Source organism: Poecilia reticulata, linkage group LG22 (genome assembly GCF_000633615.1).
Source record: "Poecilia reticulata strain Guanapo linkage group LG22, Guppy_female_1.0+MT, whole genome shotgun sequence".
Lineage (NCBI taxonomy): Eukaryota > Metazoa > Chordata > Actinopteri > Cyprinodontiformes > Poeciliidae > Poecilia > Poecilia reticulata.
In genome coordinates, this window is record NC_024352.1 from 17,855,350 (window position 1) to 17,870,661 (window position 15,312).

The 15,312-nt window shown below is 42.7% G+C and overlaps 1 protein-coding gene and 1 long non-coding RNA gene across 7 annotated transcripts in view; one reads left to right on the forward strand and one right to left on the reverse strand.

Annotated features, from left to right (window-relative positions):
* Positions 1-15,312, reverse strand: part of meis2a (Meis homeobox 2a) — a 98,586-nt gene that overhangs the window by 46,447 nt on the left and 36,827 nt on the right. For 5 of the 6 annotated variants that reach the window (XM_008399805.2, XM_008399802.2, XM_008399799.2 and 2 more), the window contains one exon: positions 10,358-10,503. In XM_008399805.2, the coding sequence (XP_008398027.1) occupies positions 10,358-10,503 (146 nt within the window). The remainder of the gene's footprint in view (positions 1-10,357; positions 10,504-15,312) is intronic. The other variant, XM_008399801.2, reaches the window with a different exon arrangement.
* The window catches only part of LOC108165837 (uncharacterized), an 86,225-nt gene that overhangs the window by 44,505 nt on the left and 26,408 nt on the right, over positions 1-15,312 (forward strand). The gene's annotated exons all lie outside the window — the stretch shown is intronic.

Here is a 15,312-nt window from a genome sequence, read left to right on the forward strand (position 1 = left end):
GGAAAGGGAGAAGATGCTGAAAGACGAAACTCGAAGTGGTACAGTAGTCCTCTAAAGAAGAACAAGGAAAGGGAGACGAAGAATCAGCCAGCTGCCACAGATAAGCAGGCTGAATGTGCTCCGACGTTGTGCGTATGCATGTGCCAGTCAGGCGAGACGTGTGTGCATGTTTCTGTGTATACTGACAGTGTCGCAGCTGACCTCTGGTCAAGGAGTCCTGTAACAGGAGCTCACCTCCGGTTTTGTGAGCTCTCCTCTCAGTGTGCTAAACAGCCACCTGAAGACAGGATTAGCCGGTGCGACCTTGCCCCTGAGGTAACCGAGATACACATCCGGGGGGACGGACATGAAACACACCTGTGTCACGTGGTGCCGAGACACTGCCAGACGGGGAGGGACAGACGCAGGGAAAGATGGAGGCGGGTGGTTGAAAACAAAAGCTGAAGAATCGAGACAGGAGAGAGCAGGTGGCGGCGGGGATTGTAAGAGCAAACAGGACGCTTATAAGAGGATGAATCCAAGGGTACAGTATAATGTGGAGCAAGCTAAGGTGAAGGAAGGTGTTAGTGGTGTTTGCTGTTGTCAGAGGAAAACAAGGCATTGGACCATAAGAGGATTGAGCCGCCTAACTTGCTGCCTTGGGGTTGCCAAGATTTGTGCCTGTGTGGAAATTGATGCCTGTCAGCCTTTCTATGACTCAACTCTGACAACATGCATGCATCTGGGTAGCTGTGCGCATGCTGTGCTATGACAAATGAGTAGCGCTTAATTTGTGAATGATTATGCAGGCTGCGGGTGCCCTAAACCCCTTTGAACTTGTAATTGCCCCTGGTTTCAGTAATGAACATTAAGGAAGATTCAAAAATGTGTAGCTAATTAAACACTTGCTCCCACCCACATTTTTTTTCTTCTCTCGTGCATTTCTTCATCTCCATGCTTCATGAGAGAGTAGAAGAGGAGGAGCAGGAGTTGGAGGAGGATGAGAAAGAAGGAGGAGGTTCTGCATTGGGAGGCATGCACTGCTGTTGTCGCTCTCTTTATCTAAATAATTGTACAAGCTGGTTTATGGGCTTTAGAGAGGTGCTTTGTGTGTCAGCTGCCGCAGCCTAGGGGATATTGGGGATCTGGCTTTCCCCACAATCAATATTCAGAGATTCACATCTGGAGCCAAGACCTGCTTTGCTCAGATTTGAATTTATATATTTATTTTTCCATCTTTATTTGATTCTTGATTGGTTGTCCTCTTCCTTTATCCAACTGTGTGTTATTATCAGTGAATAGAAAACCTATTTTTGCTTTAGAGCCTTACTGGTCTATCAGGCATGCTCATTTATATGGCTTAGAATGGTGCAAGGCAGAATGTGGAATGAGAGAAACCAAGAAGTCGCTAACATTTCTAATTGTGAAAAGACACTGAAACACAAGGCTATGTATATTTTTTTTCATTTTGTCACTTTACGATCAGAAGCTACATTATATATGGAATGGTTATTATGTGGTGAACAGTCACAAGGCACAGCGTAATAATGAAGTGGAAAGACAATAGCTGATATTTTTCAAAATCTTTACAAAACAAAATCTTAAAAGTGCATTATGCATATAGAAAAGCATATCTCTATTAAATATTCTCTGAAGAATAGATTAGGATTAGGCATCTTGAATTTCAAGCATATCTAAACATCAGTTTTCAAAAATGTCAAATTGGAATCATTTCAGGAGTTTTACTATGGCATCCTGGCACATTCCTATTTTGTTTTGCAAATTAGGTGGCCTATGAGTGCCTTTCATTTGCACTTGATTTTATTTAAGAGTATCAGAGTTAAGGTAAATTATTGTAAATACTTCCTATAGTTTTAAGATTTTTATTTATAAACCATTTTGAAAATCATGTTTCCTTCCATTTAATAACTATGCGCTGCTTTGTGTGAATCTATTATATATAAATTCCTCCCCAAAAAGATTCCAAAATGATAAGATTTTCAAGAAATGCAGAATTAATACTTTTCCAAAGCACTACTTGTATTCCTGACAAAAATGCTCAAGTATTCTGGATAAATGTCTGTTTTTTGATGAGAGTCCTGGTAGAGGGCAAGAGGCAGCTAAAGGAGCAACAAATTGGCCTGCTCAGCCTCACTGTTTGATGTGGACTGGTCTCTTACCTAAAAAAAACAGTCCATATGTTCAAAGGGAGAAAGAGAGAAAATATATCAATGGGGAAAATTGAAAGGTGAGGAAGTGTTGGGGAGAGGGGGGCGAGAACAAGAGACATGGCTCCCATTTATAAGGATCCTACTGTGCTGGAATCCCACTGCCTGCCTATGGACTGAGTGCTGAGTAAAACAAAAGCATGCATTTGAGAAGAATCAGGAAAAAAAGGGGGGAGAGAAAATTGCACAAAATAGCAGAAGAGGGATTTGGTGGAGCTATAAGGTCCCATGACAAACCAGACAGTGAAACACATAGCCTGTTTTTGATTTCGTCTCTGCGCCTCCATCCTTCAACCTTTTGTCTCTCTTTGCCTCCCTCCCCAGTTTAGCCCGGTTTGCTGTTTCCATGTCGGCTGCTCCTTTTCCCTTTTGCATTTTCCTTCTCTTGGTGTGAGATGAATATCAAAGTGGTGCTGAGGCTGCTTGGAAGCCTGCAGCGGAATCTCATTGGCCTCCATTGTACCCTGCAAAAAGCAGCAGCAACAGCAACAGCCACCGCTGGAACAGCTCCTGCCACTGCCCCACAATCTATCATGGGAGCAATGAGACTAGTCCTTAGGGCAGAAACCTAGAATAGGTCTGAGGTAATTTAAGGGAACTGACTCTAACATGTGAAACCCAAAACCTCTTCTATGTTTTGTTATGAGTAAGATAACCCACAAAAGTTTAAAAGGGGAAAGCAACACAGAATCAAAAACCACCATGCGATACATGCATACTATGTCATCAAAGAATAGCATGTGAGGCCCCTTACTACAGTCACATTCCATATTATTTCTCATAGAATCAGCTCAGATATGATGGACAGGCTCGAAATATAAATATTAATAGCCTTTGAACTTTTTCATAGTTACAAATTGAACTTTTTGGCATGCAAAAAATAATACTGAAAAATGTACATGGCACATAAACCCTGAAAATGCAACTATGACACATGAAAGAATGCTGAATATTGACTAAGTGAGGGGGATAAAATCAAATGCAAATTACATTGTTGCGATTTTTAGTCAAAAATGGAAAATTATGTATATTTTTTTTCTGTCCCTACCAATGATGTGTGCCCATCCCCCCAAAAAAACCCTTTAAAAGTATTCTTGTAAGGTAAAATATACCCAAGTTCCAGGTGTATAAACTCTTGTGTAAGGAGGTATAGATGTTAGTGTGTAGACTAAAGAATGAACTGACAGCACTAACAGTAGGGAAATGATCCCAGAGTGGGGTTTGGAGCAGAGTACGTCTACAAAAAACAAAAAGACCTGTTAGCTTAACACATGTGTGTTCTTAAGAGTCTCTGTTCTGAGCAGTGAGTTTATAAATCTGACTGCCTTCAGCAGGCCATGCTCCGTTTGTTGTCTGCTGTGGTCAGGGCATGTGCAGTCACCTCTGCAGGGGTAAGTCAAACTCATGCTGTGCTCCTGCTCTTCAATGAGGTCAATCCCACTCCAACCGCATCGTTTAAAGGCATGCATATTGCATCACATTTCAGGAAGCACTTTGAGTAATATCCTGATTTTCTGCATTGTTGTCATGCTGGACTATTGCATAGGGGTATTTTATTTTCCTTTTTGCAAACACTGTGGTTTTCCACATGGGTTAATCACCTCCTTGCAGTGGGAATATGTCGTAAACAGTCCCCGAACGAAAACACTCATCTCTGCTACTTCATTAAACAACCTGCATTAAGATGCAAACAGCAGGAATGAAAATTAACAGGCAGGGGTGGAAATGAGAGGAAACACGAGATGTAGCAGGGGTGGGCACGTGTTCCTGCATTTACACACACAAAACAGCAAGGTGCTAATTTTCCATAAGTAAACCTATGAGAATAAAAATAAACAAAAAAAAAAAAAAGCGGAAAACAAAAAAAGTAATAAAAGGGAGCGTGTAAGCACTTTCTCACACTAATTGTGTGCAGTATGCAGTGTTAATGCGGTGTGCTTTACATGCGAGTGGATTCCATGTGGGGTGAGTTGGCTTTGAAGTGGAGCTGTGACAGATCTGGATTAGGGGGCAAAGTGTAAAGGTCTGATGTCAAAGCAAGAAACGAATTAGAGTTTATTGCGCTCAAATACAGCATTAAATCTCCGAAAAAACAGCAATAGATGCCAAAAGCACACTGTAAACGGTAATAGAACTACAATGCACTAATGGGCTCCAGGTTTATTTGCCTGTTTACTAATTCAAATCCACATTTCATAGCTTCACCCTGCCTTCCTTTCATTTCCTGCTTTCATATTCTCTGTATTAAACTCTATTATAATTGAGTTCAAGTCTAGCCCCAGTTTTCCCAGTTCTTGCTTATAAAATATGCCAGATTAAAACTCCTAACCAAAGCATAATTTCTCTTAGCATTTATTAAAGCACCACAGCAACTTTAAGTACAACTATAAAAATAAATACATTTATTGTTTACCAAACGCACCCCTTACAGCTGTGCATTGTCATTGTCAATGCACAGGAACAAAAAAAACAGGAACAAAGTAAAAAAAATTGCAATGAAGCAAAACAGCAAAGTGGCAGAATGAGTAGTCAATTTGCAGCAGCAACAAACTTGATTCGGCTCATATCAGGTGTGCCTTAGAAAGACAAAACGATCAAACATCTGCAGACAGAGAAAGAAGTTCTCATCTAAAATCAAGAGTTTTTCCACTGTTGTGTTTACAGTTGAGATGCTCCGTCTGTGTGGGTCTATCACTGTTTTGCTAGCCTGACAGGAGACGAACAGATGGCAGATAGAGGTGGCTTGTATCTATGTTTCCCAGGATTGCTGAGCAGCCAGCATGAGAACAGTGACCAGACAATAGCTGCGCACCAAACCCTAACTTCCTCAATGGTCTCCTCCACTCTCATTAGCAGTGACTTTCAATGACTTCAGAGCTAAACATCACCAAGCAATGTCAAATTGTCTCTAACATCTGTTTTGCAAACACTCACAAAGCACCCACAAAAGACATGTGATGACTCTTTTTCCCTACATCTTCAACTGTTAGTCACACATTTGGATAGCGGCGGTGAACCAAACGGTCGCTTCGGTTGCTACGGGTGATTGGAGAACTGACTTTTGGGCTCCTGAGGCAAACAAGCACATGACAGATTAGTGTGTGGGCCTCCTCCAGGCTTCCACCTCTCTGACCCTTAGGAGCCCCCTCTTTACCCCCTCCCCATGCTTGCTCTTATCCCTAAACCCACTCCCTGCCTCTCCTTTGTCTCCAAACTCTCTTCATCCAAACTCAAAACAACCTAAGGAGGTGGAAAAGCAAACTGAATCTCAATCACAGACGTAAAGGCTAGAGTAAGTTCTTTTCTAAGCTGATGGCTTTAAAGAGTAATGTCATTTCAACAAAATATACAAATAAATGTAATTACACAAGATTAGAAGAAAAAAAATTGAAATTTATTTACATAAAAAATAGAATGTTCCATCGTGTGTATTCAAAACAAGAACAAATATAAAACAAACAGCTTTTGGCAGTTGAAGAAAAATAGAGTTGGGTACTTCAAACTATTTGCAGATGTGTGTCTCCACCAGTTAGGGACTGCTCGTACTGGAACAACCCACAAGGATTAGCAGGACTAGAGGAGCTTAAACGAAAAATAAAAAGTGGGGACACAACAGGACTGAATGTTTAGTCTGCACAAACAACATACTCTTTCTCATTTTTTTAGGGGATGGACTTGCAACCTTGTTTATCATATGGAGCAAACATCCGTTGCCAGGGTTTGGCCTTGCCTGTGCCCATGTCTTGTGAATGACCCTTGCCGACTCTTTTATGTGTGCCTATAAAGGGTGGCAGTGAGAGCAGCTCCCACAGGAGGGCTCGACCTGACGATGACACCCTGTTGTCATGGAGACTAATGCTATGTTGGGCTTGGGTTGTTAGTGTGTATGTGAGAGGGAGGGGGGCACTGACAGTAGTGTATCTAATGATGTTTGCAGCACAATGAACTCAACTCCCCAAAGGTCCTCACTTTTGTGATCAAATGTATTTGATAAAGGTAAGGGTTCGGGATTTGTATTGTTGCACTGGCATTTCGAGCTCTGCAGAGTTTGCAACTTGATCGTGGCTACTTTTATTTCATAAGCTCAGTAAAAACACAGCTGAAGAGGCAGTGCCCTCCAAATAGTCACACTTAACACATACAAAGAAGTACACTAAAATGCTACTGAATCCCACCTTAAATGTTATCGTCTGTGCATTTAGTTCTACTTCGCAGCCCAAAGACACTCTGAATTACCAAAGGATATATCACTTCCCTTTCAAGGAGCCCAAGGGACCAATACACCTGGCTTAGCAGCTTAACAGCAATTCCCCAAACACCCGGGCCAAAGGGTGGCTCGGCACAGAACCTGAGACGCTTGATGTTTGAGAAAACGACGGACTTACTCATCTGACTGACCACTCTTCCTCTGTTGCACAGCCCTTCCCCAACTTCACTACACCACAGGGAAACTTTCAAGGGGTTTCAACTTCTCCTGTACCCCTATACTTTCATACGTCTTTGAGGGTTTCCATGAGTCAAAAAGATTGGAGTAGAGCTCAGATTGGCTTCTTTGTGTCAGAGTGCTTCCTGTTTTCATTGCGGGTCCGACCTTTGTCTTTACTGGGGTGAGTAAAGGCTAGCAGAGGGTGAGTGGGAAGGAAAGGCCAAGGGCGCCATGGGGCTAATTGTAAATTTTGGAGTTTACTTTAGCCGAAGCATCACTTTCTTAAATCTCTTGCTCTTTCATCCTTTTTTCCAACTTACATTCCTACTATTGGGAAAAAATCCAGTGCCCTCTTGGCCCACGCTCTTGCAGTGGAGCAAAACATTTTACCCCTAACAGTGAAGTTTACCTTACTGATAACATAATCTCCCTGTAGTATTGAAAAGCTTATTCCAACAGTCTGGGATTTCCCTTCCCCTAATGTGGCTGGAAGACATCCAGAAACTCATGGAGAGGGAGAAAGGAAGAAGGGGGTGTGGCATTAGAGAGGCTGAGCAAGAACCAGACTACAAGAAGGAAGAAGAGAGACGGTCTGACCCTCTTCTACCAGTCAAAGCCCACCGATCCGACCAACCGTTGGCCAATTACATGTGAAGCATTTAAGGTTGCCAGATTTCTTGCTCCCGAAAGCATGTCCATGTGGCCCCAATATAAAAGAGCTCAGGGATACCATAGCCCCTCTATAGAGTCTGTTCATGTTTTGAGGAATCAATATGGTGTAAAAACTCTACTTTCCTCGCAGCTGGAATGCTTGCACTGTAAGACTGATGGTAAACATGAGCTGTAATGTGTTTGTCTCTCGAATTTGACTGTCATGACCAGAACAATCTTGTGATTTCTCCCGAGAGAGAGAGAGCGAGTGTGAGGTCAGAGCAGAGCTTTGGATGGAGAGTGGGAGGGCAGAGGGAGAGGGCAATTTTGTTATACTGAATCTAAAAGCCAACAGTTGTTACTATTGGCCCGTGTTGTTTTTTTTGTGTGTTAAGGGGGGGTCCTGTCCTTTTGAGCCTTTCAGAAGACGTGACAATGGCTGGATGTTGAGAACATATGTAGGGAGACCCCTGCGGCTCATGGAAGAGGAGCTTCATGCTGGCCCCCTCAGTTTGAGAAATACAAGGCCGCTCCTTTCACTCCTCACCCCTCAGTTAATGAATGCGTGAATGGCAGAATGCCGCTATAGGCCATTCAGGGGCCAAAGTCCCCAAGAATTCACCCTTGGACAAACGCATCCAGCTATTGCAAATACATTTGCTTAACAAATTAAAAGAAAGGAGAATGGTTAATGAGTGTGTGTGCGTGCGTGTACATGTGTGTGTGAGTAAGAGTTTATGGATGGGAGAAATGGATGGTGATGGTGAGAAGAGAAGGGGGATAATTCAATTAGTCCTCTTCCTTGGCATAGAAATGAAAGCAGGTTAAAAGGGAGGGATTATTATTTGTACAAGACTAGCTCAGGCTTTGCACAAAAGAAACAAATAAAGATTGGAGAACATCCACAAGCAAGGAGATGTTATAATGGGGCGAAGGGCAGCAAAAGAGGGTCTTGAAAGCTTTGCTTGGTCTGAATTAAACAGGTCTTTGAAAGATGTTTCTTTCTCTGTGCTTTGCCCCAACCAATCCTAACCACCTTTTTTTATTTTAAACACAATTAAAAGAAATCTGTTGGCTGTTCTTCACAAGAGTTTTTTTTTTGTTTTTGTAAATGGAAACTGTAAAAGAAAACCAGAATCTTTCAGATGTTTTTATGCATTTTGTGCATCCATAAAGCATTTTTCTCCGATCATGAAGATGAGAATAAATACCAACAGCAGAAAGAGTCGCTCTAAAAAAAAAAAAAAAACTGTACATTTAGCCTCAGTCCTGCCTTCGGTGTGTGAATGAAGCCTGATCAGTGCAGCTCGGTGAGAAGCTCTCCCGTCAGGGAGCAACGGCGCTGTGAACAGCTGTGAAGTCATTTTGATAATGATGAGAATAATAAGCGTGCAGACTGGCGTGGTGGAGCCGCTAAGGCCTGCAAGGCTCAGGGCTTTGCTGTTGCAGCTTCACTGCTCCTGAATAGATAAAAGTGATTAAAGCACTCCTGATTATCCCTGACCAATATGTAATGGATTTACAGCCCTTTCAATTAGGCTGTATTTGCTGGCCGCTTATTACTTGGGCTTTTGGTTAGGTAATCAGGGTAGAGGGGGCTTTCAGCTGGGAGTGGGCACTTTCGTAAAGGGGTAGGGGGCTCTACACTTTGCACAGGGGGCACCTGACCCTCTTTATTGCATGGGTGATATGTGAGACCCCCAGCTCTTTACTAAGACTTCCTTACTTTTCCCATCCCCCCTTCCCTCCCCACGACCGATCCACATTGTCACTCCTACTCTCTGCGGCCGAGAGTTACAAGCTAAGGCAGCTTTTGTGTCTCACCACAGCCCCCTCCCTCTGAAATCTGACCCGTGTAGCAAAATCAATACAGCCTGATGTTCTGATAATGTCCTGACATTAGCAAGGGTGAGAGGACATGTAGACCACCCCTTTTAATAAGGCACACACAGATAAGCAGAAACGTAGTCAATGCTGGACTATCTGTTTTATCAAATTATATCTGAAGTTTGAAACTCCAAATCCAGATGGAGCAAAGCTGGTTTCTTTAACAAGGGAAGCACTTTTAAATTATTTAAATGGAGGAAATTAATTAGAATTGTACCAATTCAATCAGATAAAAAAATTCCAACTCAACTGAATTTTAGTTTTCTCTAATTATTGAGAATTTGCCTTTGAATACCTTGATAAATAACTCAGTACCTCCAGTCACAGTTCTACACAAAAACCACCTATAAGTTTTCTGCCAAGATCGTCCAGACAAACAGCACAAACAGCAGATTCTTGTATCCATGCTTTCATGAAAGTTCACACAGCAACTTAGCAGAAAGGAATGCCACCAAATGGCTCTGTAGCCGGCCTGCTTCAATGTTTGGCGTGTTGTCCATCCAAAGATGGTATTCCCAGTAAATATTTCCTCTTTTTCAAACCATTCCCAAAAAATGTATGTGTGAAAATCCCTTCTGACCAGCCCACATCACAACAGCAACCCTGACATGTTCAAAATCCCTTAACTCCTTTAAGCTAATATTTAATTTGAACTTTAGTAAATTGTCTAAAGATTCCTACAAAATGTCCAGATTCACTCTCACATAAAGCTTGCTGAGGGGCTATTTGTATTAACAAGCAACGGATGAGGTGCAGTTAGTTATGTGTTATTGCTGAGTGTACATATGAATTAAATTTTGAAGCCAAATGTATTATATTTGGTTTATTATTTGTAGTTGTAAACTATTACATTAATAATGTTAGCATGAAAAATCTATGACATCAGGGCGGCATACTGGAGCTGTGGTGCCTGATAGAAGATGGAAGGTGCCCAAATTAAACTCTGTTCAAGACCCCATACAAACTTGGCTGGCTCTTATGACGGGCATTACAGAGCTGAGCTAAGTAAACAGTCCAGAGTGATGAGATTGACCTGGTCAGTGTGGCCCTCTGACAGGAAGCTGAAATCAACCTTTCACTTGCTCAAACAGCAGCTACCGATGACCAATATGTGCATGTGTTATTTCCTAGGACACGTTTCTGCAGAGGTTGTTTTGAGGCAAGTGTCGCTCTAATAAAGGCTTACCGTGAGGTGCTGGAACAGCCACGCCCTCATGATGTTTGTGGCCACCTTGGGGAAAATGCCACGCTTTTTCTGCCTCTTCTTATCCTTGTCTGGATCATCGTCGTCTCCTGTGCCGGGCGATGCAACGCTGTTGTCTAAGCCATCTCCTGGGCAGAAACCAAACCCGGGGTTAAATAACTTCTCAAACCACATCACAGGATGAAACACAGAAGAAGAAAAAAAACAGTCAAAGCTGAGTTTAAGGTTTATGATGGATGGATAAACGGACAAATACCACAGATTGGAATTCAAAACTGGTGCGCTAAGGCTGAAAGATTTGGTGCAAGCAAAGCTGGTGTTGTGTTGTGAAGGTAAGGCGGTAGGCGGATTAGGATGGCCTTAGATGAAGGCCTGCATGGAGGCTGCAGGGTTTACACAGAGCTGCTCCATACCCCAGAGCACGAGACAGGGGAATAAGGGTTAATGTCTCAAATGTTATGGTTGGGCACTGAAACGTTGTGTTCTTCATCCCACTTCTCTAGTAGGAAGGGGAAATAAAAATAAATGAACAAGGAGCTTTCAAATACAGTGGAGACTAGGACTCATGTCATTAATTCAATTAAATTTGCATGCTTGACTTAACACAGAGCATTTTTTTCCCATCCTTTGAAGAGAGCCAAAGGGGACAGAATGGAGTTATGCAGATATGTACAGTAAAAAAAAAGAAAAGGATTCATACATTTACAACATCCAGTTGATCTGCGTGAGCACTGATTTGTGAATTTTGGGGGTTCATTGTTGCAGTTCGATGCACATAATGGACTCGTCCTATTCTTGCCCCCCTCTTCACCCCAAAGCTCCCCCCCTCTTTCCCTCCAATCTAGCCATAAGATTAGCATGACAGGCCAGTGCCGGCTATGCCTGCATTAATGTCCATCAGCGTTTGATTTCTTGGCAAAAACATGGACACACGTCTCCTTCAAACTGAAGTTTCCATCTTTGTCCCTTGCCTTTTTCTTGTTCCTCTACCCTGGCATTAATTGTGCATTAGCAAAAATGATTTACTTTTAACAGTCATGGTTATTTTTTTTCTTGCCCCCGGGCACGAATGCCTTGAAAGCCTTCCTTGAGGGCATCTAAATTATGTATCTGAAAAACTCCTCCACTAAGGAAGCGAAGGACCCTGACATTCTCAAAATTCAGACGCACATGTCCTCCTGTTTTTGGCGAGGCATCAATCACAGCCACCTATACAAGCCTTAATCTCACATAAATATTTCAGCTAATAACATTAAAAAGGGGGAAAAGAAAAAGGATCCGACTGGTGGTGTAATCAAATGCAAAATAAATGAAGAACACAAGGCCAGCAGGGGCCTGCACTTCTTAAAAACTTTTTTGTCTTTCCTTATGTTTTTCCCAACTCCTTCCACTTCTCAGTCAGTGTTGTGTTTTTCTTTGCACATCACTGGCTTGGAGCCACAAGGAACAGATAAACAAAGAAGTGCCGACGAGAAGCAAAAGAAGCAACCACCCTCCTGAAGGACATATGGGAATGGGGACACAGACGAGGGGTGTTGTAATTGTAGAATGGACATTCATTAGCGGCAAATGCCGTAAATCCCAGGCTAAGTACGAATCCTTGTTCAGGAAAGCCTAAAACAATAAACGTTGGTCCTTACCCTGACTGTGAGGGGCTTCCTGAGAAATGCGACCCAGACGGAAGCTGAGTCGAACTCCCCCAGTTTGCTCCGAAACTTACAATAAAAACACAACCAGTGAGCTGTGAATTTCAACCACCCCGCCTTTGTTTCTTTGCTTTTGAGCTTCGCTGAATAATGTTTATGCTCCGTTCGGTGTTTGTTTGTACGGCACCGGGTTTTGTGTTGATTTTTTAGCTACTCTCCAAATCCCTCTCCCGCTGTGAGCAGTCAGGCTCATCCAATAGAGCCGCACAGTGGCCAAAAGGCTGGCAGATTAATTTTATTGACGTTTCCATTTTCAGTGCAATGTGATAGCCTTCCCCCTGGCCAGGACCGGTGCGACCCGTGCGTATTTACAGACTGACCTGTCACTTCATTACCCAGCATGCTTGCTGCCTCCTGCTCTAGCCCACGAGGATGAAACCAGACTCCCCTTGCGTTTCTGCCCCTCTCCGTCTTACACCGATATTGGCGTGTGTCTACAGATCCGACTTCTACAGCGGCAAGTCTGTGTACAACTTCAATGGCTGTCTTTGAATCTGTTTATGTGCCGACATTTTTACTTCGTCGCAAGAATAAAGAAGAACAAAGTGTGGACAGAAAATAAGAAAAGAGAAAGAAACAAAGGAGAAAAGGAAAAAAGGAGAAGCATGAAGAATAAAGGAGGAGTAGAAATAGAATAAAGAAGATCCAACTTGCTCAACCTCATTACATCTGAAGGAGAGCTGGTGCTTTGCATCCACCCCCACTCCTTTCTTATGAGCGAGAGAAGGAACGCTGCAGGGCAAATTGTCCCAAACGCTAATGGCTTCTGACTGTTCCCTGGCAACTCTGCCATTCTAACCTGCATGGATGTGCACTCTGAGAAAAAAAATTGGGTAAGGGAAAAAAAAGTACAGGGCAGAGCAGAGGGAAGCGTCCCATCATCTGGCTATGTGACACAGATGGGGGTTGGCTATTAGGAGGCAGTCGAAAGGCCTAAGGGAGCCGAGGTGCTGGAGTGTAGCCCCAGGCACTTTTGGAAAAGCAGCGCCCTTGGAGACGAAAAAAAAAAAAAAAAAGATAGCAGCACACCCCCACCCACCCACCCACTTTCCCCTCTTCTCTTTCTTCCCCTCAACCTTTTCTCCTTCCTCCTTCTCCCTCACTCCATCAAGAGCTTGACTTAAAGTGTTTGCAATGAAAGTTTCTTCGCATATTTTCATACGCGCAGGGACTGCGAAAGTGTAATCAGGCAAACACGGAAGACAATGACCGGACGCAATGAGGGTAAGAGAGAATGAATGAGCACGCTGGCAAACAAACAAGCCCAAGTCCAAGAGCACATTATACGCTCACATACATTCCCTCTCTCATCACCAGTGGGTGGTTATTAAAAATGCATTCAGATATATCTCCTTGTGAGTAAATTGGTCTCAGGGCTGAGCTCATTATCGGGCTGAGAAAGGACTGTAAACACATTGCAACTCTGCTTATCTAATGTTGGTACGTTCAAGATCCCTTTAGGAAATGTTGTGCAAAAAAAAATGAGCAGAGTACAAAGCATCCCACAGTCTTTGCAGAGACTATACGGGGGACTTCAGGGAGGCTGTAATGGCACCAGAGCCAATGTTTCATGTTCAGGAGGTAACATCCCACCGGGGAAGCCACCATGGTTAGGCTAACCATAGAAATATTGTGCATATGACCGCAAGTAAGAAATATTACCACCCATGAAAACCACACTTAAACTTGGCTATGGGTAGCAATGAAGAAACTGCAGATCCGTCGGGTAGCTGGCTGGTGAATTTACAATCGACCAGGCTGGAAATTCCTACTTCCTATCAATGAACGATTCATCTGCTCACAAACAAATTTGGGTGCAGAAGTTGGTAATGAGGGGAGAAAACAAAAAGTTAGGCATTTCAGTATCAGTGAGGTCTTCTGAACGTGTAGTCAGAGGGAGCAAAGAACCGACGATAAGCTCCATCTTCAACAGGGAGTACAGCGAATAACAGAAAGTTTCAAACTTTACAGCAAAGTTGAAGAACTTCATCCTTATGAAGAGGCCAACTGTCCGACATACAACAACTGCAGGACTTTGGAAATCTCACTTAAAATAAGACTCTATTTGCCCTACAGGAATACATGTTTAACTGCAGAGCTTAATAATGCTGTCTCCTCTGTCTCACACAGATTGTGAGTCCAGTGTACAGAATTATTGATTGTTATGATAAAAAAGCTTCTTAAGAGTCATTATTAATTAGAATAAATAATGAACAATGTAACAATCTATCACAACAGTAAATAACAAATATTATTTATTCTGGAGGTTTTTTTAGAAAAACCTATATTGATATGTGGTGCACAACTTTATACTGCGTAGTGAAAAAAAGACTAAATCAGTAAGGTATTGTGTGTCTCATAAGGCAGTCAATGACCTGCACTGTATATTTTTTACTTTGGTTGTATTTGTACAGATGCCTCTCTCACATAATCTGTAGGATTTCACTGTACTTATAGCCTTTAGTGGTGGATAAAGGGACAGTTCCCCTTCTTGTGAGAAATAATTGTTTTATGTAATTTTTATGAAAGTTTCGCAACATCCAGAAAGCAAAAAAATTCATCTTGTTGTTCTTTCACAGATCAGAGCTTTGCAAAGCTGGTAGTTTGAAGTTGTAAAACCTGCTCGATTGATATTGTTTATGTTTTCTTTATGTCGTACTTGAAAAGCTCACTGCTCCAATGTAGTGAAGCAAAAGTGCACAAGCAGTGGTTTACTAAAGCTGCTGCTAAAGTTACTAATTACAACACCTCTTTAGCCATGACCCTTGTCAGACCAGACTAGTCAGGCACGTTCAACCAATCAAGAAGAGAAAATTCACAAAGATAGCTGGAGTAAAACACGAGTAAGATGGAGAAGCAGAGGCTGTAAGAACTATTTTGAATTCTCTACCTTAGCACAGTATTCTGACCCGTCCCTCCACCCTCCTATTACACCACCTCCATCCCTGCAGGCTTGGCCGTGGAGAATGAGGAGAAAAGAAGAAGGGGGATTTAGAGCCTCCCTTTTCCCTCTTTTTCTCTTCAACTTTTCAGCCAACATAAGCGGCGTTTAGCACATTCAGTCCCCCCAAATGGCAACGAATGAGGGAAGCAGTGGGGGCTCCTCTTTTGTCCGTCTGGTTACCCCTTTTATTTACTCTGGATTTGCGGAGGGGTCTTTGCCGACTCTGAGACCACATGCTTTTGACACATGCACAATCTCCTTCCCGTACACACACACTCACAAATGCG